The sequence below is a fragment of the Salmo salar genome, chromosome 22 (genome assembly GCF_965601325.2).
Source record: "Salmo salar chromosome 22, fSalSal1, whole genome shotgun sequence".
Lineage (NCBI taxonomy): Eukaryota > Metazoa > Chordata > Actinopteri > Salmoniformes > Salmonidae > Salmo > Salmo salar.
The window spans coordinates 22,054,067-22,079,248 of NC_138312.1; the positions used below are offsets into that span (position 1 = coordinate 22,054,067).

Consider the following 25,182-nt stretch of genomic DNA (forward strand, 5'->3'; position numbering starts at 1 on the left):
CAAAGGCGACCCCCAGTCCCCACTCCTTTTGTCCACACACCCACTCTCCTCCACATTTGACACTTCTGTCAAATCGATGCCTCTCTTTCTGTCTTCACGGGCCCATCACAAGCCTCCTCAACCACCAAACTCCACCATCACCACATCTACAGAAGACGCTGTGGGAACCCCTAACCACCACATGCAGCTACCCTCTGAACTCTGACCTCTCCTTCTTTGACCCCAGCCTTTTGCATGCCCCGATCCTCTCTTGTAGGGAAAAAGAGAGAAATGTATGAGCATCCTGTCTTCTGCTTGGCGTCTCAAGTGATGGATTTAACCATTCGTGAGTACCTTCCTCATCCTGCCACACCCTCCTCCACCCCTTCCTTCTCCTCCCCTCTTTTCTACCATGTTTTTCAGTTTTCAACATCTCCTATTTTGCACGTCTCTCTCTCTCTCTCTCTCTCTTGCTTCTCTCAAGTCCTTTGGCTTTTTGATCTGTTGCTTCTGTCTGTGAAAGCTACCTGTGAGGGATCCAGACCCAGGGTCTCTGTCTGTCTGCCTATCTGTCTGTTAGTTCCTAGCAGGGCAGGACCAAGGCTCCATCTGTCTGTGAAGACCATGAGATATCGTGTCTACTGTATCTGGCAGCTCCTCTTTCTGTTCCCATGCCTGTCTGCGACTTGAATGCATTTTTACTTTGCTTCTGTGAAAACCCCTCAGTCCTGTTGAGCACCATACGGCTACAGTACCATAGAGAACATTGTCATGACTTTCCCTTTGTATCAGTTCACACTTGGGACCAGAGGGGTAAGACAACAGGAACAGGAAGTGGCAACGTAAGGAGGACAGGATGTAGTATGTCTACACATCTCTACATGTTTTCCAATAGAAACATTTATATATTGTCATGTATTTTCTTTATTATTACAGCTTTTTACTGTATGTCCTGAAGGGTGTGTTTTCTTTATTATTACAGCTTTTTACTGTATGTCCTGAAGGGTGTGTTTTCTTTTGGGGGGTTTGGGTTTTGTTTGGACCACTGTCTGTATATGTTTTACTGTATGAAGCTCTATGTGTGTCTATGTCTGAGTACTGGTTAACATCAGAGGGTGAAAGATGTTGCTCAACCACCTGTCTTCCAGACTTCCACTCTATCCTGCTCTGATGCTTTTAGTACTGACTATCCTCTCTTCTTTCTCTCTCTCTTTCTCTCCCTCCCACCTTCCTTTGTCTCTCCTTCTCTTTCATTCTCTGCTCCTACTCTCACTTAGCGGAGAAAAGTCAGAAAGATAAGAAAGATCATCAGGATCAGGATGCAGGTGACATCATATATATGATCCTAACCCGGCTAGAGCCATAGCAACATAACATCTCACAACCTTCCTGAGGCACGGCCTGGGAATGTTACAGGAACGTTGTGACAGCGTTATGTCTCCACACCCCTGCCCTGTAGTTTCCCCTGTACCTGCACTGCATTCCAGTGATGGAGATGCAGCCCTCCCCAGTGGGTGATTGTGGTAACCTTAACTGTCAAGTCCTCTCTCTAACCCTCCTGTTAAGACCGCTCATCTGTGGTGGCTCCACCAATGGACATCCTCTGAATTCTTTTAAAATACTTCCTCTTTCCTATAATGGGGCCTTACTGCACTAGATTACTTCCAGGAAGAAAAAGAAGTGAGGGAGTGAGGAAGGGAGGAAGAGGGAAAATGGAGGGAGCCATTTTAAGACCATTCAGACCATTGCCATTGAGTATCACACTTGTGTGATTGAAACCTGCAGAGTTAGCACTGCTTTATTGCAAGTACATGTAAGTTAATGCAGTTTTTACATGCTTTGGAATGTATGCTGTTGTACAATTAAAGTATTACTTCCTCTGCAGAAAGCGCATGAACTATAAACATCTCCAATGTACTAAAATGCAATCGTTTTGAATACAAACCTGTCATGGTTTGGTATTGATGGTTGCAAAATTTGACAATAAGTGATGAGATGGTTTGGATATTCTGACTGCTATTGTCCATAGATGACCATGTTTTTATATCAATGGAAATGTTGATACATCGGAAATAAATACGTGAACCAAGATGAGATCATAGATGATAATAGCACATACTGTAGTCATCATAAGTATTAATGTCACTTCAGACTGTTTCAGGGTTGCGATCCTGCTGCACTCTTAGGAAAAAAAGGTGCTATCTAGAACCTAAAAGAGTTCTTCGGCTGTCCCTATAGGAGAACTCTTTGAAGATCCCTTTTTGGTTCCTGGTAGAACCTTTTTGGGTTCCATTTAAAATCCTTTCCACAGAGGGTTCTACCTGGAACCAAAAAGGGTTCTAACTGGAACCAAAAACTGTTCTCCTATGGAGACAGCGGAATAACCCTTTTAGAACCCTTTTTTCTAAGAGTGTGGTGTCACGCTGGGTGACACATTGCTTCAATTCCACTGAATAGACAGAGCTCACACCTGGTTTCCTAGGTCTAAAACAGCAGACATCCCTTATACTGTAGAATGTGGCAATACTGAGTTTCTGTTATAGAAGATCTAGATTTGTGCCCTTGTCTCACCTCACCTGTATCACTCCAGCCCCCCTGCCCCTTCATTGACTAAGGGAAGAAGTTGCCTTTTTGTTTGAGGGCATTCTTTTAATCCCTCAATCCATGCTGGTGACTAGGCCGTCATTTCAAAACTCAGTCAAAGAGGCAATCCTCTGTCCACAGTTCAGTTCACGGACACCACTGGGCTTAAAGTGCTATGCCAGTGTGTGTGCGTCACAGAACTGTACCTCTGTACACTGCCAATTAAACCCCTGCTACTACAGAATACTGACTAGCACAATGACAGATGTGTATGCCGGACAAAGATTAGAAGCAGTGAGGAGAGGACTTCTGCCAGTGTAAAAGTGCACATTGTCACATTAATCTCTCCATTTTACTGGGACTGTAAACAGACTGAGAAATGGGAAATAAGTCAAGTAAGTCGGTGTTGTTTTGAGAAGTCTGTCTGACTGATTCGTTAAGAAATGGGTAAGTCAGCCATGTCGAAAGATCTTTGACCCTGCCTGAGATGCCCTGAAGTCTGAACGAGGAACCAAATATGTATGGTACTGTATAGGCTACTACCCAGTCCTCCAGTTACCTCTGCTGACTCTCTCTCACACATATACCTTCTCTTCACCGTATTACTTATTCTTTTATTTATTTCAAAAGCCTGACATTTATGTTTAGTATCATCACAACCTCATTGGTCAGTTGAGCTGGTTGTGTTTTGTTACATGATTGCTGTAGACTGAGTTGGTATCCATTAGTAGTAGTATGTGAAAAGAAATGTGTTCTTCAAGATGGATTTGATGTGAAAACAATTATTGTAATAATGCCAATACTTGCACTCTACACTTTCTTAGTGGTTATATTTATCCTGGTTGTCACAGCTATCCTACTCAGCTGGGGAAAGTACCAGACTACAGTGAGAGTAGTTTTGCATGTCACATGTTAAACATGACGAAAAGAACATGAGTGCTGCACGACGTTCTGCACATTTTGCATGGTAACTGTGGAACATGTGTTGTTTTCCCTGTTTTAATTTGTCTCATTGTCTCGTTGTTCTTGATGGGGTTATTACAGTGTTGCCCTCTGAGGCTTACACAATAGCACACCGTTACCATAACGTTGAGCAGACGTTGTGGGGAGATTTACAGCCAGGTATCTCCCTCCATATTGACCTGTGACCTTTGTGCTTCAGAGAATGTAGGGCGCTTAGTCACCCCAGCCAAAAAGCTGGAGGACACCATCCGCCTGGCCGAATTGGTCATCGAGGTCCTCCAACAGAATGAGGAGCACCATGCAGAGGTGAGTACATTACACACACTGTCTGTCTGTCTGTCTGTCTGTCTGTCTGTCTGTCTGTCTGTCTGTCTGTCTGTCTGTCTGTCTGTCTGTCTGTCTGTCTGTCTGTCTGTCTGTCTGTCTGTCTGTCTGTCTGTCGCTCTCTCTCACACACACACACACACACACACACACACATTATGTCTAATATATTCCTATCAAACACTGTGCAACGTGACCAGGGAAAATCCAAAGTCAGTTATTACCAGAGCAGAGAATGAAGAACTACAGAGAACCATGGGGCATTTATTCTGTCTGACTCTGTGTTTAACAGGCTACAGTCACAAGTACTGGAAATCAGTCGGTACAGTATTCATATCTCTGTTTTCTTCCTCCATATCTCACTGGTGCATGCTAGCCAGAGAGCACTGGCCTGCACGGTAGGAGGTCAAGGTGTGGTTTCAAAGGTCAAAAAGGTTTCATCATTTCATGTGCACCGGGCTTAGTTTGGGATGACAAAGATGAGCAGTGCACAGTTTGACTGGGGGACATCTGATTGGGTTACTTTGTTTGCTGTACATGCCCACCTGGATGTGAAAGCCAGCGGGACTTTAATTAACCCTATTACCTCATATCCTACCCTAGGCGCTAGCTAGGAAGTTTTTCCCTGTGATGTCACAGTTGCTTTTCCTGTGAACAAGGGTGTCCCCCACAGAGGTTGCATGGGTCTGGTCGAGCAGTGTAGTACAGTGTGTAGTGTAGTGGAGGTTGGGTGTGATGATGATTCACAGACTCGATCATCCTGTTGTTGTGTCACATACTTTTAGTGGCACATGACTGTATTTGTACTCTTTACAGAAACGTGAAGAGAATTTACAGACCTCAGTGACCCATTTTTAAACACCAAATGTGTCTATTGATTATGTGGCTAGGCCAAGTGCATGGTTTTCCTCGCGTATATCATGTTTATTCACAAAATAGAATGTTGGCATCTTTTTTAACAGACCTTGACCTCTTGAGTATGTTTTGAAACAACAACAAAAAATGTCTCTGTTGTTTTGGATCCTTTCTTTCTTTCACTGTCATCATCGCATATTTTCTGCCAACTAACCATTAGAAGTAAAAAGTCAACACGGGGACGCCAACTTTGCAGAAGTGTACCTGACTTAACCCCTTCCTGTTCTCTCATTGTTTGTTTTGTTTGCGGGGAATGTCCGAACAGGGCAAAGAGGTATGTGATAGATCCTGATAACATGACCTCTAACCCCTGCCACCCCCCACCTGCCATGACCCCTAACCCCTGCCACACCCACCTCCCATACTATGTGCATGTCCTGAAGATGCCCAATACCCAGGGATGATCTTAACTGTTCCCATCTTCCTTGTCTAGTAATAGCCTTGTACCCCAACTTCTTCCCTTATAGTTGCTGTCAGCCTGTCCCAGAGAGTTGTGCAAGTGCTTGTGCAACCCAAAGGGTTGCCTTTGGTGATAAGGCATACCCCAACAAGCACTGTGGCAGTGTCCCTGTCTTTCATACTTAGACCCATCCTACTGAAATAGTAGCCCCCACCACCACATCACCCCCCTCACCGTCTGGTCTGGTGCAGTTTTCTCTGTCCACCCCAACTGCCACAGCCAACTCTGGTCCCATCCTGTCAGGGAAAGACCTGCTCTGTAGTGCTGTGTGTTTGAGGAAAGGAGGAAAGCTGTGTGACAGGTAAGAGAGGTGATCCAGTCACCTTGACCCAACAAGCTGATCCTCCTCCATTGTAGACCTGAGTACTCTCAATGGAAAAAGCATGCCATTTGTCAGGGTCAACGTGACCCACTCTATCCCCTCTTGCATTTCTCAAGTGCATTGTTGTGTGAATTTCCCCATTCAAAATGTAAACTAACACTGTCAGTAGACCAGCAGAAGCAGCAATAGGCACATCTTCCACTCCCCAACTCAGGACCCTCAGTCACCTGATTCATTCAGTTTGAGTCAATTCCATTTTTATTCAACTCAATTGGCGAATCTAATACAGTGTTTGTGTGTAGTGTATGCCATGTCCAATAAAGACCATTAATTGACTTGAATAGAAATTAAACTGACCCTAACTGTTACTCAATTCAGCATCCAATGTGGAGCATTAGTAGATGAATTCTCCTCGAGGCCTGTAATGAAGGTTTTATTTATGGTTATGAGCCTCACCATTTTGACCCAGAGATCCTGTTGCTGGTTGCTGCTGGTGCTGTCATGCCAACCGTTCCATGCCAGAGTGCATGGGAACATTCACATCACAGAGGTGTGACGATGTGAATGGCTGATGGCCAAGACCTCCAATGGGAAGAGATAGGGGGAGCATGGGAAGCTGAGTGTTAATCTGCATGAGACCAGCCTGTTCCAGACTCTGTCACTCCACTGATTCTATCTATCCTATGGGGAGGCTCAGAGCAGCTCTGTGTGAATGACTTAGTCAAGGAGCCGTGTCTACGCAGTTCTCTGTGTCTCTCTCTGTGGTCCAACAGAACAGCACACGTTTAGCCGTGCTCAAGCGCAGAACTGAAACACTGTGCTCAAAGCTGTGAAGTGTACCCCAGAGATCTCTGTGTGATGCCTTAGAGGTGGCAACTTGACTCTTATTGTGAAAACGAGAGAAGAAAAGAGCCCTTATATAGATCGGTGGAGTAACATTCTCTCCCTTTTCCTCTCTAGAGAATGACAGTGCTGTGAGGCTTGTAGTTAGAGATGTGCTTGTATTATATTTGCATAATCTTATCCTCAATTTGTGTTTCTGTCTCTCTCTTTGTATGTTTCTCTACCTGCCTCCTTTTTCCCCTCTTTCACCCTCTATTTATTTTTCTCAAACTTCCTTTAACTTCCCATTCCTCTTCTTCTCTCTCTTTCGTTCATTCCCGCTCTGTCTCTCTCTGTCTCTAGGCGTTTGCGTGGTGGTCTGACCTGATGGTGGAGCACGCGGAGACCTTCCTGTCTCTGTATGCGGTGGACATGGACGCTGCTCTGGAGGTGCAGCCCCCTGACAGCTGGGACAGCTTCCCTCTCTTCCAGCTCCTCAACGACTTCCTGAGGACCGACTGTGAGTGCCTCCAACCCCAAACCAGGCCCTGAACCAGGGCTACATTATGAACAGACACGCACAGCGTTTAGCACTCCAGAACCATACAGCACACACTTAACATGAGTGAAGCATTCATGTCACATAGGACTGGGTTTTTATTGAATATTCATTGTGGTTGGTCTTGGCAAACTGGAGAAACTAAAACCTAGAGTTGAGCTCTAATGGTACTTTCCCACAGCATGATGCTTTCTACATTTGACTTCAGTATACTGAAAGGGATGAAGGTAATTGAGAGGACAATAGGGCGCTATGGGAGCTTCGCAGTAAGAGCTGAGAGACTAACAGTGAAATGGTTGCTGTGCGCCCTGTCATCTCCCTAATGAACTGCAGTTGCCGTAGGAGCACTGTCCAGGGTGCTGAAAGCGTGAGCCAGAAAAGAAACACTTACCACTGCCTTTGTGAAGTGAACCTACACTGGGCTAATTGTCCCTGGGGAATGTCTCCTTTTAGCTTGTCACCCAGGAGTCTGGAAGGATGTAATGCAGTCTGTTGTTCACCTGCAGTGGCTTAATGGACTTAGACTGGAACAGCTTGTTATGCTCGCTTGCTACTGCTGCACAATTGGCCGCATTCACAAGTGGCTTTTTTTTTTAAATAGCCGATTGGTTATTCACATTGCAATGATCATAGTTACTAGACCATCTGTATACAAGCCAAACAGAAGGGCAAATTTAATGGTATTCTTCCCCAATTTACTTTTATAATTCCAAAAGGCTCCAGTGATCACTGCATGACAACACATGTTGGATTTCATAGTGCACACTTTACATACAGTATAATTGATGTAGCATACATGGACTAATTCCATGTAATACTAGTAATTCTAATTCCCATGACTTTGACAGCATAACTCAACATGCAAACCTCACATGGTGTTGAGTGATATGGTCACCAAAATAGCATCCATCTATCCGTCTCCCTCAGGGTCCTCCAGTGGTTTACAGGAGCACACTAACACAGTATACAATGTCAAAATCCACACTACACACACAGTGCAACATCCCCACAACTACCATTCCATATCACAGGGGCATTTTACACAGAAGGTCATTTGTTTTGTCTCCCCAAAGCAGCTAGCTTATATGGCAGGAAATACCCCTAGCACCAGACAGGCGCCAAAAGTCAGACGCCATTGAAGCAGTTAATGAGGTCTAAAACAGAAGTGGCTGGGAGAGGGGCGAGCCCTGCATCATCACTTCTGGACAAGTACATCAAAGTGTACAGCAGCCGCTCAAGTGGCTAATTGGAGAGCGGCAATCAAGGAACAAAATAAACATCGCACCTACCGTGTATCATCGACCTTGACTTCTATAACACGCAGCACACACATATAGCCTACACACACAAAAACACACACACACACAGAGAGAGGGAGAGCGAGCGCTCAAAGGGATAAAATACAGACCCATTGTGTGGAGCCGTGAGCCATCACATTAGCACACACTGGCCTCCATTTTATCTCCCGTGGTCTGTGTTAGCGTTGCCTTTTTACCAGTTGAATAGAGAGGAGTCATGCCTTGTCTGAAAAAACTATAGGCAACAGATATACAACAGAGAGAATTGTCTAGTACGGTAGCTGATAGCGAGGAGCTAGACTACTATTAGCTTCCTTCTGATAGGACTCAAAAGCTTAAAGCAAGGGTTCCACAGCATAGCTTTCATAAGACCAGTCCTTTCAAGACAGCGATCACTTCAAGGAAGACAGGAAGGAGAAGCATTTACAAGTCATTCTCCCTTGGCTGTTATATTGATGATTGTTCCTTTGGTGTTACAATTTAATGAATGACTTAATATATGCTCTTTCCTGTCTCAGATAACCTGTGCAACGGGCAGTTCCACAGACACCTGCAGGACCTGTACGCCCCCCTTGTGGTGCGATATGTGGACCTCATGGAGTCATCTATCGCCCAGTCCATCCACAGAGGCTTCGAGAGAGAGTCCTGGGAGCCTGTCAAGTAAGGGCACCTCAACATCTAGAATCAACACCCTATTGTAATGATTGGATATCCTGGGTGCCACACAGTTTCTGCATTCAAGTTGGCTATAGCAGAAACTGACTGGCACCCAGACTAGTCATACTGCAGTAACCTAAGCATACCTTTCTTCATGTAGGCCAATTAATCAATGAAGGATGTTGGGTACTACCCAAAATACAATATAGGTAGATGCTAATATCTTTTCAAACATGAATTACTGTCAATGATTTTAGGCTTTCTTGTTCATGCTAAAATAAGTATTCAGATATTTTTGGGGTGATCATTTGTACCATGTATTTGTACATGAAATAGGTTGTTATCCACATAAATGATGTATACTGAACAAAATATAAACACAACATGTAAAGTGTAGGTCCCATGTATCATGAGCAACAATAAAAGATCCCAGAAATGTTCCATACACACAAAAAGCTTATTTCGCTCAAATTTTGTGCACAAATTTGTTTACATCCCTGTTATTGAGCATTTCTCCTTTGCCAAGATAATCCATCCACCTGACAGTTATGGCATATCAAGAAGCTGATTAAACAGCATGGTCATTACACAGCTGTACTTTGTGCTGGGGACATTAAAAAGCCACTCTAAAATGTGCAGTTTTGTCACACACACAATGCCAACGATGTCTCAAGTTTTGAGGGAGCGTGCAATTGCCATGCTGACTGCAGGAATGTCCACCAGAGCTGTTGCCAGAGAATGTAATGTCCATTTCTCTAGCATAAGCCACCTCCAACGTCGTTTTAGAGAATTTGGCAGTACTTCCAACCGGCCTCACAACCTCAGACCACGTGTAACCATGCAAGCCCAGGACCTCCACGTCCGAGCTTCTTCACCTTTGGGATCATCTGAGACCAGCCATCCAGACAGCTGATGAAACGGAGGAGTGTTTCTGTCTGTAATAAAGCCCTATTTTGACGTAAAAAATTATTCTGATTGGGTGGGCCTGGCTCCCCAGTGGGTGAGCCTGGCTCCCAAGTGGATGTGACCATGCCCTCCCAGGCCCACCCATGGTTGTGCCGCTGTCCAGTCATGTGAAATCCATAGATCAGGGCCTAATTTATTTATTTCAATTGATTGATTTCCTTATATGAACTGTAACTAATATTTTTGTTCAGTATATATTTGTGGGCAATTGTGTAAAAATATATGGTAACTATTTACGTTGACTACATATCTATAACACATGTATTACTCATAAGCATTTCATGAACATGTTATAACAGGTATCAACCGCATTATTAAAGGTTCACTAAATATATCTATAGCATATTCATGTCATGCTATGCAAGAGCACATATTTAGGTATCTTAATAGATGCATCATTACAATGACAGCTTAGTGTCATCATTATGGCTGTTCTCAAAAGTGTGCTTCTGCCATACCAGTGTTAGTGAATATGCCAAAAGGCCAAACCACGTTTAGAAAATTATGCTGATATATAGCCTGTACCAGCCCCATTTCCCCCACCGGCCAGTATAGGCCCATGACTTACCTTCTTCTTCTTCTCACTGAGGTCAATGGTGAAGGAGATCCCCACAGGGTTGAATCCTCTGGGTAAATTTTACAGATCACATCGTGTAGTTGAGGGTCATACTATAACTCTTCCGTAACTCATTAACAGCCCTTCTCCACATCACAAATAAGTTAGTCCTAGTCTATTATGCACACATGAAGGGTATGAATTATATGCAGTCACATTAAAGTCAAATCTATTTTCCCATAAAGCATTTATAGCTAAGCACTTCATGGTAATTACCTGTACAGTTTGCCACTCTGATCTATAACACCAACATTAAAGGTCTATGTATGCATTTTATGCAGTTAATGTACTGTCATTTTAATTTTCTCATTCATAAAGCATTTATAAGGCATTTATAAACATGCCTCACTTATCAAAAAGAATACGAACACAACACAGAATGGTATTTTATTTCAATTTTCCATATGTAACGTTAGCTAGCTAGCACAGAAAACAATTGCCAAAGAATCCTACTATTAACATTTTTCAGTTAGTTTTGTCTTGAATATATTTAACAAAGATTCATTTTCAAAGCATTCAAATTCAATTCCCCATTTCAGACCGATAGCTAGAAATAACTATTTTAGTGAGTAAAACGTAATAACACAAGGTGGTAAAGCTAGCTAGTGTTTCCCCCTTATTAAACATTTTGTTAACAATGTTCGCTATTTCACTGTTTACATTGTACTTCTGCACATTACAGACCTTTTAAAACAGGACAAATTAAGAGAGACCATAGAGATATATAGAGAACTCATCTTTGTATATGTGCCATTCTAGCGTCTGTGACAGCATTGGCAGCGACATGGAGGCTATCTCCATTTAGAAGTAGTCAATGTTCTTCTTCACGATTGGCTGATCCCGCCTGATGATCCGGTTGGACATGACTCCAACAAGGTCATCAGGAGGGATCAGCCAACGAAGTTGGAAGTCCCACCCAGTTGACTACATTAAAATGGTGGAAGCCCTCAATGGCGCTGCCCATGCTAATATGGCGCTGCCCACGCTAATAAGGCCTTTTGGCAACTAGAAGCCTCTATCATTCTCTATGTTTTGACTGCAGATGAGAGGTAAGTCATGGTGGCATCGCTTCCGGGTGACAGCCTAGCACTCTTCTGGCTTTTAATAGCTTTTTTTGTTATTTTAAATGTACAAATGTACACTTTCTTTCATGAAAAAGGTTAACAAAATATTTAATTCATTTTTTTAATGATTTTTGTAGAAGAGAGAGTTCACCAGGAAGTGTCATTTCAATGACCACTCAACTCTCACACGCTTCTCCTGTGATAGTGCATCCAAAATGGAAAGAATGTGATGATGTTTGTCTCTTAATTCAAATAAAAGAACAAAAAAAGGTCACATGCTTTGTAAAGAACAGGTGTAGACAAACAGTAAAATATTTACTTACGAGCCCTTCCCAACAATGCAAAGAGAAAAACGAAAAATAGTCGAAAAATAACACGAGGAATAAATACACAATGAGTAACGATAACTTGGCTATATACACAGAGTACCAGTACTGAGTCGATGTGCAGGGGTACGAGGTATTTGAGGTAGATACAGTTGAAGTCGAAGTTTACATACACTTAGGTTGGAGTCATTAAAACTCGTTGTTCAACCACTCCATTTCTTGTTAACAAACTATGGTTTTGGCAAGTCAGTTAGGACATCTACTTTGTGCACGACACAAGTAATTTTTCCAATAATTGTTTACAGACAGATTATTTCACTTATAATTCACTGTATCACAATTCCAGTGGGTCAGAAGTTTATATACACTAAGTTGACTGTGCCTTTAAACAGCTTGGAAAATTCCAGAAAATGATGTCATGGCTTTAGAAGCTTCTGATAGGCTCATTGACATCATTTGAGTCAATTGGAGGTGTACCTGTGGATGTATTTCAAGGCCTACCTTCAAACTCAGTTCCTCTTCGCTTGACATCATTGGAAAATCAAAATATATCAGCCAAGACCTCAGAAAATAAATTGTTGACCTCCACAAGTCTGGTTCATCCTTGGGAGCAATTTCCTGAAGGTACCACGTTCATCTGTACAAACAATAGTACGCAAGTATAAACATGGGACCACGCAGCCGCCATTTCTCAGGAAGGAGACGCGTTCTGTCTCATAGAAATGAACATACTTTGGTGTGAAAAGTGCCTATCAATCACAGAACAACAGCAAAGGACCTTGTGAAGATGCTGGAGGAAACAGGTACAAAAGTATCTATATCCACAGTAAAACGAGTCCTATATCGACATAACCTGAAAGGCCCCTCAGTAAGGAAGAAGTCACTGCTCCAAAACCGCCATAAAAAAGCCAGACTACGGTTTGCAACTGCACATGGCGACAAAGATCGTACTTTTTGGAGAAACGTCCTCTGGTCTGATGAAACAAAAATAGAACTGTTTGGCCATAATGACCATCGTTATGTTTGGAGGAAAAAGGGGGAGGCTTGCAAGTCGAAGAACACCATCCCAACCGTGAAGTATGGGGGTGGCAGCATCATGTTGTGGGGGTGCTTTGCTGCAGGAGGGACTGGTGCACTTCACAAAATAGATGGCATCATGACGAAGGGAAAATTAGGTGGATATATTGAAGCAACATCTCAAGACATCAGTCAGGAAGGTAAACCTTGGTCGCAAATGGGTCTTCCAAATGGACAATGACCCCAAGCATGCTTCCAAAGTTGTGGCAAAATGGCTTAACTTCTCTAGGGCCGGCGGGACGAAATCGTCCCACCTACGTAACAGCCAGTGGAATCCTGTGGCGCGTTATTCAAATACCTTAGAAATGCTATTACTTCAATTTCTCAAACATATGACTATTTTACACCATTTTAAAGACAAGACTCTCGTTAATCTAACCACACTGTCCGATTTCAAAAAGGCTTTACAACGAAAGCAAAACATTAGATTATGTCAGCAGAGTACCCAGCCAGAAATAATCAGACACCCATTTTTCAAGCTAGCATATTATGTCACATAAACCCAAACCACAGCTAAATGCAGCACTAACCTTTTATGATCTTCATCAGATGACAACCCTAGGACATTATGTTATACAATACATGCATGTTTTGTTCAATCAAGTTCATATTTATATCAAAAAACAGCTTTTTACAGAACTAGCATACCCCCCGCAAACTTCCGGTGAATTTACAAAAAATTTACTAAATTACTCACGATAAACGTTCACAAAAAGCATAACAATTATTTTAAGAATTATAGCTACAGAACTCCTCTATGCACTCGATATGTCCGATTTTAAAATAGCTTTTCGGTGAAAGCACATTTTGCAATATTCTAAGTAGATAGCCCGGCATCACAGGGCTAGCTATTTAGACACCCAGCAAGTTTAGCACTCACCAAAGTCAGATTTACTATAAGAAAAATGTTATTAACTTTGGTGTTCTTCATCAGAATGCACTCCCAGGACTTCTACTTCAATAACAAATGTTGGTTTGGTCCCAAATAATCCATTGTTATATCCAAATAGCGGCGTTTTGTTCGTGCGTTCAAGACACTATCCGAAAGGGTAAAGAAGGGTGACGAGCATGGCGCATTTCGTGACAAAAAAATTCTAAATATTCCATTACCATACTTCGAAGCATGTCAACCGCTGTTTAAAATCAATTTTTATGCCATTTTTCTCGTAAAAAAGCGATAATATTCCGACCGGGAATCTGCATTTAGGTAAACAGACGAAAGAAAATGAAGCACGGGGTCGACTCGTGCACGCGCCTAAGTCCATTGTCCTCTGATCGGCCACTTGCCAAAGGCGATAATGTGTTTCAGCCTGGGGCTGCCTCGATATCATTCAGCTTTTTCCCGGGCTCTGAGAGCCTATGGGAGCCGTAGGAAGTGTCACGTTACAGCAAAGATCCTCAGTCTTCAATAAAAAGAGCCAAGATGAACAACAACTTGTCAGACAGGCCACTTCCTGTTCAGAATCTTCTCAGGTTTTTGCCTGCCATATGAGTTCTGTTATACTCACAGACACCATTCAAACAGTTTTAGAAACTTTAGGGTGTTTTCTATCCAAAGCCAATAATTATATGCATATTCTAGTTACTGGGCAGGAGTAGTAACCAGATTAAATCGGGTACGTTTTTTATCCGGCCGTGTCAATACTGCCCCCTACCCCCAACAGGTTAAGGACAACTAAGTCAAGGTATTGGAGTGGCCATCACAAAGCCCTGACCTCAATCTTATAGAATATTTGTGGGTAGAACTGAAAATGTGTGTGCAAGCAAGGAGGCCTACAAACCTGACTCAGTTACACCAGCTCTGTCAGGAGGAATGGGCCAAAATTCACCCAACTTATTGTGGGAAGCTTGTGGAAGACTACCTGAAACATTTGACCCAAGTTAAACAATTTAAAGGCAATGCTACCAAATACTAATTGAGTGTATGTAAACTTCTGACCCACTGGGAATGTGATGAAAGAAAATAAATGCTGAAATAAATCATTCTCTACTATTATTCTGACATTTCACATTCTTAAAATAAAGTGGTGATCCTAACTGACCTAAGACAGGGAATTTTTACTATAAATGTCAGGAATTGTGAAAAACTGAGTTTAAATGTATTTGGCTAAGGTGTATGTAAACTTACGACTTCAACTGTATGTACATATACTGTAGGTAGGAATAAAGTGACTAGTGCCATGACTTGCCCTCCTGGATGGAGATCAAAGGTGCCGGCTAATCAAACGTTTCAAGACTTTCCTGAGGGAGTTGGCCAGTTTTATGACGGTTGTAAATACCTTGCAGTAACTTTCCCTTGCCATGCAGTATTGAGGGGAAAGAACCCTTTTGTTACAAAGAGATTCTTCCCACCAAAACTCCCAACATCCAAAAGTGGATAATGAAACAATATTTCTAACACAAAGAATGTGGGAAATGGTCGGGAGGGACTTGAAGAACTAGCATGTCAGATAATTTATTTTTTTGAGATATCATTTAAGATGTTATAACAGAAACATTGTAACTTTAAGAGATTTCACAATGTATATGTCAGAGTTACATCTAAATGTTGTACACGCCATCATGGGTGAACAGGGAGTACAGGAGGTGACTAAGCACACACCCCTGAGTGGCTCTCGTGCTGAGGGTCAACGTGGGGGATACATTGTTTCCTACCCTCATCACCTGGGGCCATCCAGGATCCAGTTACAGAGGATGGTGTTTAAACACAGGGTCCTTAGCTTAGTGATGAGTTTGGAGGTTACTATGGTGTTGAACACTGAGTTGTAGTCAATGAACAGCATTCTCACAAAGGTGTTCCTTTTGTCCATGAGGGAAAGGGCAGAGTGGAGTGCAATAGAGATCGAGTCATCTGTGGATCTGTTGTGGCGGTATGCAAATTGGAGTGGGTCCAGGGTGTCTGGGATGATGATGTTGATGTGAGCCATGACCATCCTTTCAAAGCATTTCATGGTTACATATGTGAGTGCTAAGGGGTGATAGTCACTTAGACAGGTTACGTTGGCGTTCTTGGGCACAGGGACTATGGTGGTCTGCTTAAAACATGTAAGTATTACAGACTGCATCAGGGAGAGGTTGAAAATGTCAGTGAAGACAGTTGCCAGCTGGTCAGCGCATGTTCTGAGTATGTGTCCTGGTAATCCTTCTTGCCCTGTGGCCTTGTGAACGTTAACCTGTTTAAAGTTCTTACTCACACCGGCTACGGAGAGTGTGATCACACAGTCATCCAGCACAGCTGGTGCTCTCATGCATGGTTCAGTGTTGCTAGCCTTGAAGCGAGCATAGAAGTAATTTAGCTCGTCTTGTAGGCTCGCGTCACTGGACAGCTCATGACTGTTTTCCTTTGTAATTCATGATAGTTTTCAAGCCCTGCCACATCTGACGAGCATCAGAGCTGGTGTAATAGGATTCGATCTTGGTCTTGTATGAACGCTTTGCCTGTTTGATGGTTCGTCAGAGGGCACAGCGGGATTTCTTATAAGCGTCTGGATTAGTATCCCAGTCATTGAAAGTGGCAGCTCTAGCCTTTAGCTCAATGTGGATGTTGGCTTTAATCCCTGGCTTCTGGTTGGGATATGTACGTACGGCCACTATGGGGATGACATCGTCAATGCACTTATTAATGAAGCTGTTGTCTGATGTGGTAAACTCTTCAATGCCATCAGATGAATCAAGGAACATATTCAAGTCTGTGCTAGCGAAACCGCATCCACTTCATTGGACCACTTCCAAATTCAGTGCGACACTGGTACTTCCTGTTCAAGTTTTTTCTTGTAAGCAGGAATTAGGAGGATAGACTTATGGTCAGATTTGCCAAATGGAGGGCGAGGAAAAGCTTTGTATGCGTCTCTGTGTGTGGAGTAAAGATGATATATTTTTCACCTCATAATGTCCAAAAGTACAATGTATGTCTTAAAATATACAGATACCTATCACTGTGAACTAAATGTCTTATGAGTTTTATGATGAGATTAACTTTTATTGACAAAGTTGGAAAATGTGTTGACATTGCCAGGAGCTAAGCTAGCTAGCTAGCTACATTAGTGAATAAGGGTACGTTGTACATACTAAAATAGTTATTGCTAGCTATGAGTCTGAAATGAGGAATTGAATATGAATACAATAAATATCAATCTTTGTTAAATCTATTAAAGAAAAGTTGAACTGAAAAATGTGAATAGTAAGATACTTCAGCAATTGATTTATGTGCTACATCTAGAAAATGTAAATACAAATGTTCATATTTCCTTTAAAATTCTGTGTTGTGTCTGTGTTCTTCTTGATAATTGAGGCACGTTTATAAATGTGTTATGAATGGGAAAATATAAATTATATTACACTGACTGCATAGAATTCATACATAGACCTTTAATGTTGGTGTTATAGATCAGTGGCAAACTGTACAGGTAATTACCATGAAGTGCTTAGCTATAAATGCTTTATGAATGTGAAAACAGATTTGACTTTAATGTGACTGCATAGAATACACACATAGACCTTTCATGTGTGCATTATAGACCAGTATGATCAACTTAATTGTGATGTGAATGAGAGTTGCTAATGAGATATGAAAGAGTTATGATATGACCCTCCACTACACAATGTGATCTGTAAAATTTACCCAGAGGATGCAACCCTGTGGGGATCTCCTTCACCATTGACCTCAGTGAGAAGAAGAAGAAGGTAAGTCATGGGCCTATACTGGCCGGTGGGGGAAATGGGGCTGGTACAGGCTATATATCAGCATAATTTTCAAAATGTGGTTTGGCCTTTTGGCATATTCACTAACACTGGTATGGCAGAAGCACACTTTTGACAACAGCCATAATGATGACACTATGCTGTCATTGTAATGATGCATCTGTTAAGATACCTAAATATGAGCTCTTGCATAGCATGACATGAATGCACTATAGATATGCAATGAATATATTTCATTAACCTTTAATAATGTGGTTGAGACCTGTTATAAAGCGTTCATGAAATACTTAAAGATATGTAATAAATGTGTTGTGGACATGTAGTCAAAGTAAATCGTTACCAAATATATTAATTTGTACTAGCAAGATTATTTACTATCTATTTAATTCACATTTTCCCTATTGCAGCTAAGACCATATGTCTGAAAATGTTTGGTACTCTGTTTGGTATTCCCTAGTGTTCATATGGTATCCCTGGTATTAATGTCAAAGCTATTTGCTGTCACCATATGTTGAGTTATCAGTTGTTAACTATATTTAGTCATTGTTCTCTGCAATGCTGATAAGACACTCTTTACACATCATTTTTCAACGTTAGATTTGTCTCTTCTATTCACTGCAACTATACCCTTACTTATTTCAACTTAATAACTGCTATTTTTCTTGTAAATTTGCTCTGCCTCACCAATTGTTTTTCTTTTTCTTGGCATTGCTTCACTTTCCCTTTGAAAACACATCCATATTACCGCTGTTATAGCACATCACATTTTCTAGTTCTTCACATCTGTTTCCTCTACACAGGAGCCTGACAAGTAATCTTCCTGATTTGAATCTACCAAATGTCAAGCTCCAAATGCCCAAAGTACCAAATCTACCGCCAGTTAGCCTACTAACAATGCCTAGCTTTTCTACACCCAACTGGATGGCAGCTACATATGACTCAGAGTGTGTATTGAGTCTCTGTTGGAGCCTGAAACATGAAAAATGCATGTGTGTTTTTGGCATGAACATGTCACATGTCCTCTGAAGTACTGGCTACATTTCTGGAGATGTACAGGCAATATCCACCAATCCTAATTTAGATGGGGTCAGGTTTGGCCTTGTTGATTTGACTTAGTTAGCTAATGGCAGCTACTCAACAATAGGCTACAATAAAACATTGACACATTTTACTCATACCGTAGTAGGGCCTGTAGTGCATTTGTAAAACCAACCATGCCTAACGTGCAGAAGTAGGAGAGCTTTGATCAGCTCTAGGGCTCATGGTGTTTGTCTTTACTGAGGCATGAGCCTCTCAGATACGCCTACTTTAAAACAGATCATGTTCACTCATTCACACCATGATAATGATCCCACTTTTATATTTGATGGAATATGAAATGAAGTCCCATTTCATTAGTGATTCTGCCAGTTGTAAAACTCCATGTCTACCTGTTAGTCCTTAGCAGCCCTCCCGGGGGACCAATGAGAGACACAGCGTGAAGATAATTGCAAAGCTATGTTTAGATATGTTGATCAAAGCACTTCTTCTGCACCTTGAGGTACACCTGACACATTACCAAAGTGAAACATCTCCAGCACCAGCTACTAAAAATGTGTGAAAGGAGAGAGAGAGATGAAATGAATACATTCGCTGCCAAAATGTAAAGGCACTGCTCTGTCAAAGATAGGCCTGAACTAAAAGCAGGTTCGGTATCTTGTAAATAAGCCATAAAGACTAAGTCAATCTCACCCCACAAAAGAAAACTCAAACACAGCCTTGGCACAAACACATTGTTGATCATTTGGAAAAAACAGGCTCAGCCTATTCTAAAATATGTAGTAAAACACTGCCTGTGATCTGATGTTCTTTTTCCAGAATCCAAGTTGTCCCAGTGTTCTTATTGTTCTACCTGCAGCCATGTTCATGCCAAGGCCCTAGCATGGGGTGTGGGGTTAGAGTAGGCAGTGTTTCAAAATGGAGAACCATCAATGGCTTTTCATTTTCCTCCTACTGCATGTGTTTGAACTGAAGGGTGGAAAGAAACAAATTACTTTTTAAGCTGATTGAAAAACACCAATAATGGGAAATGCTAAATACACACCATTATTAAATGAGGCCCTACCCAAGCTAGTGTTTAAAAGTATTGAATTTGTGTCTTTCCATCACACATGTATCTGATCTCCAGTCTGCCACAGTGTGCTAGGGAGGATAAGTCCCTGTTTACCCTGTGTTGGAGCTCTTACCTGTGGGCACTAGTTGTGAGGAGGCCCCTGTGTGTCTGGAGAGACCTGTGTGGCTGGAGAGATCTGCTCTCTCTTTCTGCAGGGGTTGGGGGAAGGGGACAGGGAATGGGAGTGGGATATAGTCTCCACCACCTGATCAGAAAGCAACCCCACCCTTCCTTGTGTGTTTTCCCAGAGTGCACTAACTAACTGACCAACCTGAAGTGTGCATGAACCCCTACTCTTTCCCTGGTTAAGTACTCAACTCTGAGGTTATTAATTGGTCAAAGACATACTCATGTCTGTTTATTTTTACCATACACTGATTGGGACCTTGATGAACACAATTCATAGAACCTCATTGGCCAGGAATAGATTAAAGATATAGTATCTTCCATTCAAAATAGTTTATAACCAATCGGTAAATGGTAAAAATAACCCAAACAATTGGAATCCTGAGACCTAGATTTGCCCATCCTCTCTGATCCTTGATGTAGTCCTCTACCCCCCATGTGTTCTCCTGTTGGGTATCAGTGCTCTAACCTTTAACACCTTAGCTGTGACCCCTGACCTGTGCCCCGTTCTTCCTGCCCAGTAATGGCTCGGGGACATCCGAGGACCTGTTCTGGAAGCTGGATGCTCTACAGACCTTCATCAGAGACCTGCACTGGCCTGAGGAGGAGTTTGGCAAACACCTGGAGAGCAGGCTCAAACTCATGTCCAGCGACATGATTGAGTCCTGCGTCAAACGGTGAGAGAACGCTCCTGAATGGAACCCTTGCACTTGCTTACACACAATTACACACATACACAGTCTTGTACAACTAACCTTGTGGGGACACCCAATTCAATCCCATTCAAAATCCTATTTTCCCTAACCCTTACCCAAACCTTAACCCTAACCCTTTACCTTAACCCAAAAACCTAATCTTAACCCTAAACCTAACCCTAGCTCCTAACCCTAACCCTAAACCTAATTCTAACCCTAATTCTAACCTTAAACCCCCTAGAAATAGCAACATCCAACATCCACACACACAGACATTGTAGGTCCGTGTATAGTGCTCCACAACCTCTCTCCTTTCTTTGTCCCTGTCTCCAGAACGAGGGTGGCCTTTGAGGCCAAGCTCCAGAAGAGCAGTCGGACCACAGACCTCCGCGTGCCTCAGTCCATCTGCACCATGTTCAACGTGATGGTGGATGCCAAGGCCCAGTCAGCCAAGCTGTGTGCCATGGAACTGGGACAGGAGGTAGAGGATTCCTTCCTCCCTATAGTCTTTAACCAGTCTTAGATCAGACATCAGATACCAGTCTTATATCAGACATCAGATACCAGTCTTAGATCAGACATCAGATACAAGTCTTATATCAGACATCAGATACCAGTCTTAGATCAGACATCAGATACCAGTCTTATATCAGACATCAGATACCAGTCCACATCCATCTGCACAGCCTCAGACCAACACAGTTTCCACCTATTATATTCTAGATGGAATATAACGTAAATCATTTTACTGATGTCTAATAGTGATTTCAGTGATTTCTCTTTCACTCTGATTTATATGATATATCACTGATCAGTATCCACCCTGGAGCAGTACCAATGCACTTTGGGGAAATCATGTTGTCCTCACCAGCTGTGTGTTAGATGTGTATTCTCTTAAAATTGCATGGATTCAGGAGCTCCAGGTCAATTAGAATCAGCATTTCTATGCTTCCATTTCTTTCTATTTGCTCATATTATGTAATGCTATGCTTATACAATACATGTTGTATAGTAGTACATTCTGTATATGTATTTCTGTCAAGGTTTTCACTGACAATAGTTTCAATGGCACTTACTGTGATTGCTGTGTCTCCTGATTTAGTTTTTGCTTGAATATGTGATTTTGCTGTAGTCGTTTGCTTTTTCACTATCATTTTTTCATTTCTTTTCTCTATCTTGTGAAAGTTTGTTAGAGATTGGGTAAGTGTGGCTAACAATTCAATTGAAATCTCACTCCCAGTTCGCAAATGTATAATTAGCCATCAATGCAGTGTTTCCCAGTCTTCCAACACTTGAAATGTTTTGATTTCATTAGCATGTGTGTGGATGGTACTGAATATACATGGGGTAGATTTGACAGTTCTCATCTCTGCACAATCTAGAGACAGACACCAATTATCAGTGCCGAATGAATTAGTCTGAAGTCTTTAACATGGCTTACATGAAGACAAAAGAATGCTGTCATACTACAGATTAGCATATTGGCCTACTGTGAGACCTGGTAACAACAAACATAAGGGAAGGGAGGGACGCTGGATATGGACGTTGTGATTAATATGTCTCTTTACCTCACAGAGACAGTACCATTCCCAAATCGACGCTCTCATAGAGGAGACTGTGAAGGAGATGATCACCTTACTGGTAGCAAAGGTGCTGTTGCTGTCTTACTCACATCTGAAAGTGATATTACATGAGTGTTGTTTTTAATGTGATGGAATTGCTAGTAACACAACTCCCTGTCTGTCAGTTTGTGGTCATTCTAGAGAGTGTCCTAGCCAAACTGTCCAGATACGACGAGGGCACACTCTTCTCCTCCTTCCTCTCTTTCACAGTAAGAACGCACTCCTTCTCTCGTTCCCCTCTTTCTCATCGTACACTGCATACAGAACTGGACCCTGATCTTTAAATGATTTTAATCATCATAGGGTAGGATTAGTCTTGTTCAAATATTGTACCTTTAGCAAACATATGTTCAGAGTATGTACAGCTCTCTCCCTCAATTTGCTCATGATAACACTCCCAATGCATGAAAAGGTTATGTATTTTAGTAGTTTCCTGAACATTGTAATAGAAGTCTATATTTGTTTTGAGTGAACTGTGTTATTACATTTCCTGGCATGACTCACTTAAGCATATTGCAGTCACACACTGAAGCTACACTTACAGTATACAGCTTTTGCAATGAAAGGAAGTTGCACAGTTGGAATCTCAAATCTTTCCTTTTCACCTAAACTCTCTGTCTCATTTCAAGGTGAAAGCTGCATCAAAGTATGTGGATGTACCTGTAAGTGGGAGAATAGCATTATTATCAGTACTTGTGTTTTTCTTGTCCCAGTCCAAGTGTGCGTGTGTACGTGTTTGTGTGTGTGTCATTCCATCTTCCCTGATATGGATCTGGGCAAAAACAGCCAGCTAGGCATGTCATTGTGAGTGTCTCTGTTGTGTTGTGTAACAAAAACCCACAAAAGCTCAACACGGCACTTTTTAAATGTATGCCTTGTCAGTGGATCTGTGATTGGGCCTCTTATGTCCGCAGGGCCAGAGCCCTAGTTTCTGCATGGTAATTGTTTGCTTAATGCACAAAATAAAATTACACTGGAGAAACATACTAATTTGCACCCTTTGGAACCACTCAGGGATGTGTTAACTAAGTTCAGTGTACAGCGGGTAATACAAATTCATATGACCTCGTCCTCTGGCACAAAGGATGTGTTTCATATACCGGAGAAGAGGCGCGAGGGGGAAATACACACACACACACACACACACACAAATTGAGTGTCTTATTTGCAAACGCATTGTCCTGTTTGAATATTTGAGATGGCATGAGAAATGGCAGCCCTCCTAACAGTCTGTTCAGCAGCCTGATCACGTGTTCCTGGTTCTTCTGTTCACTTTGCACATGCCCAGACTGTGACAGATGATTCTGGGCCAAGTACAGATCTCTAATAGGAAGTTCAGTGAAAAAGACAGCCATAGCCCAGGGTCTATATGCACTGCAAATGAAACACCTCTCCAGAGATGTCAACTGTACACTTTAATACTTTTTTTTCTGAGTTGAAAATGACAATTTGATAACACTTTGGGTTGAATGTTTATTTTAATACCTGTCAGTTTTTCATATGCATGTCTTAGAGCTTGACATGACATAACAGTTGATAATAACTTATGTCACTTTGCTGGTCTCCATCATGTTTATTATGAGGTAAACAGGTTTCGGTGCCTTGGTGAGACAATGAATTTGTTTTTTGGGGGGCTAATTACTCTCTCTCTCTCTCTCTCTCTCTCTCTCTCTCTCTCTCTCTCTCTCTCTCTCTCTCTCTCTCTCTCTCTCTCTCTCTCTCTCTCTCTCTCTCTCTCTCTCTCGTTCTGCAGAAGCCTGGGATGGACATTGCAGACGGTTACGTGACCTTTGTGCGCCATTCTCAGGACATGCTGCGGGATAAGGTCAATGAGGAGGTGTACATAGAAAGGTTATTTGCCGTAAGTAACCAATGCCATCTCCTCCCTTACAGGGGGAGGCTCTCCAAGATGTGATAAAACAGTCGGTTCAGAGGGATAAGTCTCATTTTGAACAGCTCTCTGGCTTTTCTTCCGCAGCTGTACAAGTAGCTCTCTCTCTTTCTACCCCTTGCTTTACTTCTAACTATTCCCTCCATACTGAATACACTATGCTCTAGCCTGTGTCTTCTCTATTGAAGTGTTCTGCATCTTCTGTTTATCTCTGTTTGAGAAGTGCAAAATCTTGAGGAGGATTATCTTAAGCAGTGTTCTCTCTCTGCGAGTCAGCAAACAGGGGTTCATCAATTAAAAGCCACACAATAGAATGCCCTCCTATAAGATTACTTAATAGCGTCTTTACAATTCCCCAGTCTAAATTCTGTCTTCAGCCATTAGAATACATTGTGTTCTTCCACTAATTGATCTGTAGCAACATTAATAATCAGATCAAAAGGTTAGGGTTAGTAGGTCGGCTGATGCTGACCAGTTTCCCCACACACTGCTGACCTGTTCCAAGATTGACCCGTTCACCACACACTGCTGACCCGTTCCCCACACACTGCTGACCCGTCCCCCACACACTGCTGACCCGTTCCCCACACACTGCTGACCCGTTCCCCACACACTGCTGACCCGTTCCCCCCACACTGCTGACCCGTTCCCCCCACACTGCTGACCCGTCCCCCCCACACTGCTGACCCGTCCCCCCCACACTGCTGACCCGTTCCCCCCACACTGCTGACCCGTTCCCCCCACACTGCTTACCCGTTTCCCACACACTGCCAACCCGTCCCCCCCACACTGCTGACCCGTTCCCCCACACACTGCTGACCCGTTCCCCACACACTGCTGACCCGTTCCCCCCACACTGCTGACCCGTTCCCCACACACTGCTGACCCGTTCCCCCCCACACTGCTGACCCGTCCCCCCACACTGCTGACCCGTTCCCCACACACTGCTGACCCGTTCCCCCCACACTGCTGACCCGTTCCCCACAAACTGCTGACCCGTTCCCCACACACTGCTGACCCGTTCCCCACACACTGCTGACCCGTTCCCCACACACTGCTGACCC

General features: G+C 42.6%; 1 protein-coding gene across 6 annotated transcripts in view; it reads left to right on the forward strand.

Annotated features, from left to right (window-relative positions):
* LOC106582941 (calcium-dependent secretion activator 1) overlaps positions 1 to 25,182 on the forward strand; it is a 184,478-nt gene that overhangs the window by 131,988 nt on the left and 27,308 nt on the right. The window contains exons 17-27 of one of the 6 annotated variants that reach the window (XM_045705168.2): positions 257 to 325; positions 3,725 to 3,831; positions 6,732 to 6,888; positions 8,744 to 8,885; positions 18,433 to 18,576; positions 20,432 to 20,587; positions 20,939 to 21,086; positions 22,181 to 22,255; positions 22,353 to 22,436; positions 22,857 to 22,889; positions 23,981 to 24,088. In XM_045705168.2, coding sequence (XP_045561124.2) covers positions 257 to 325; positions 3,725 to 3,831; positions 6,732 to 6,888; positions 8,744 to 8,885; positions 18,433 to 18,576; positions 20,432 to 20,587; positions 20,939 to 21,086; positions 22,181 to 22,255; positions 22,353 to 22,436; positions 22,857 to 22,889; positions 23,981 to 24,088 — 1,223 coding nt within the window. Of the gene's footprint in view, positions 1 to 256; positions 326 to 1,256; positions 1,305 to 3,724; positions 3,832 to 6,731; positions 6,889 to 8,743; positions 8,886 to 18,432; positions 18,577 to 20,431; positions 20,588 to 20,938; positions 21,087 to 22,180; positions 22,256 to 22,352; positions 22,437 to 22,856; positions 22,890 to 23,980; positions 24,089 to 25,182 lie in introns of all 6 variants that reach the window. The other 5 variants (XM_082967427.1, XM_045705179.2, XM_082967425.1 and 2 more) reach the window with 5 other exon arrangements.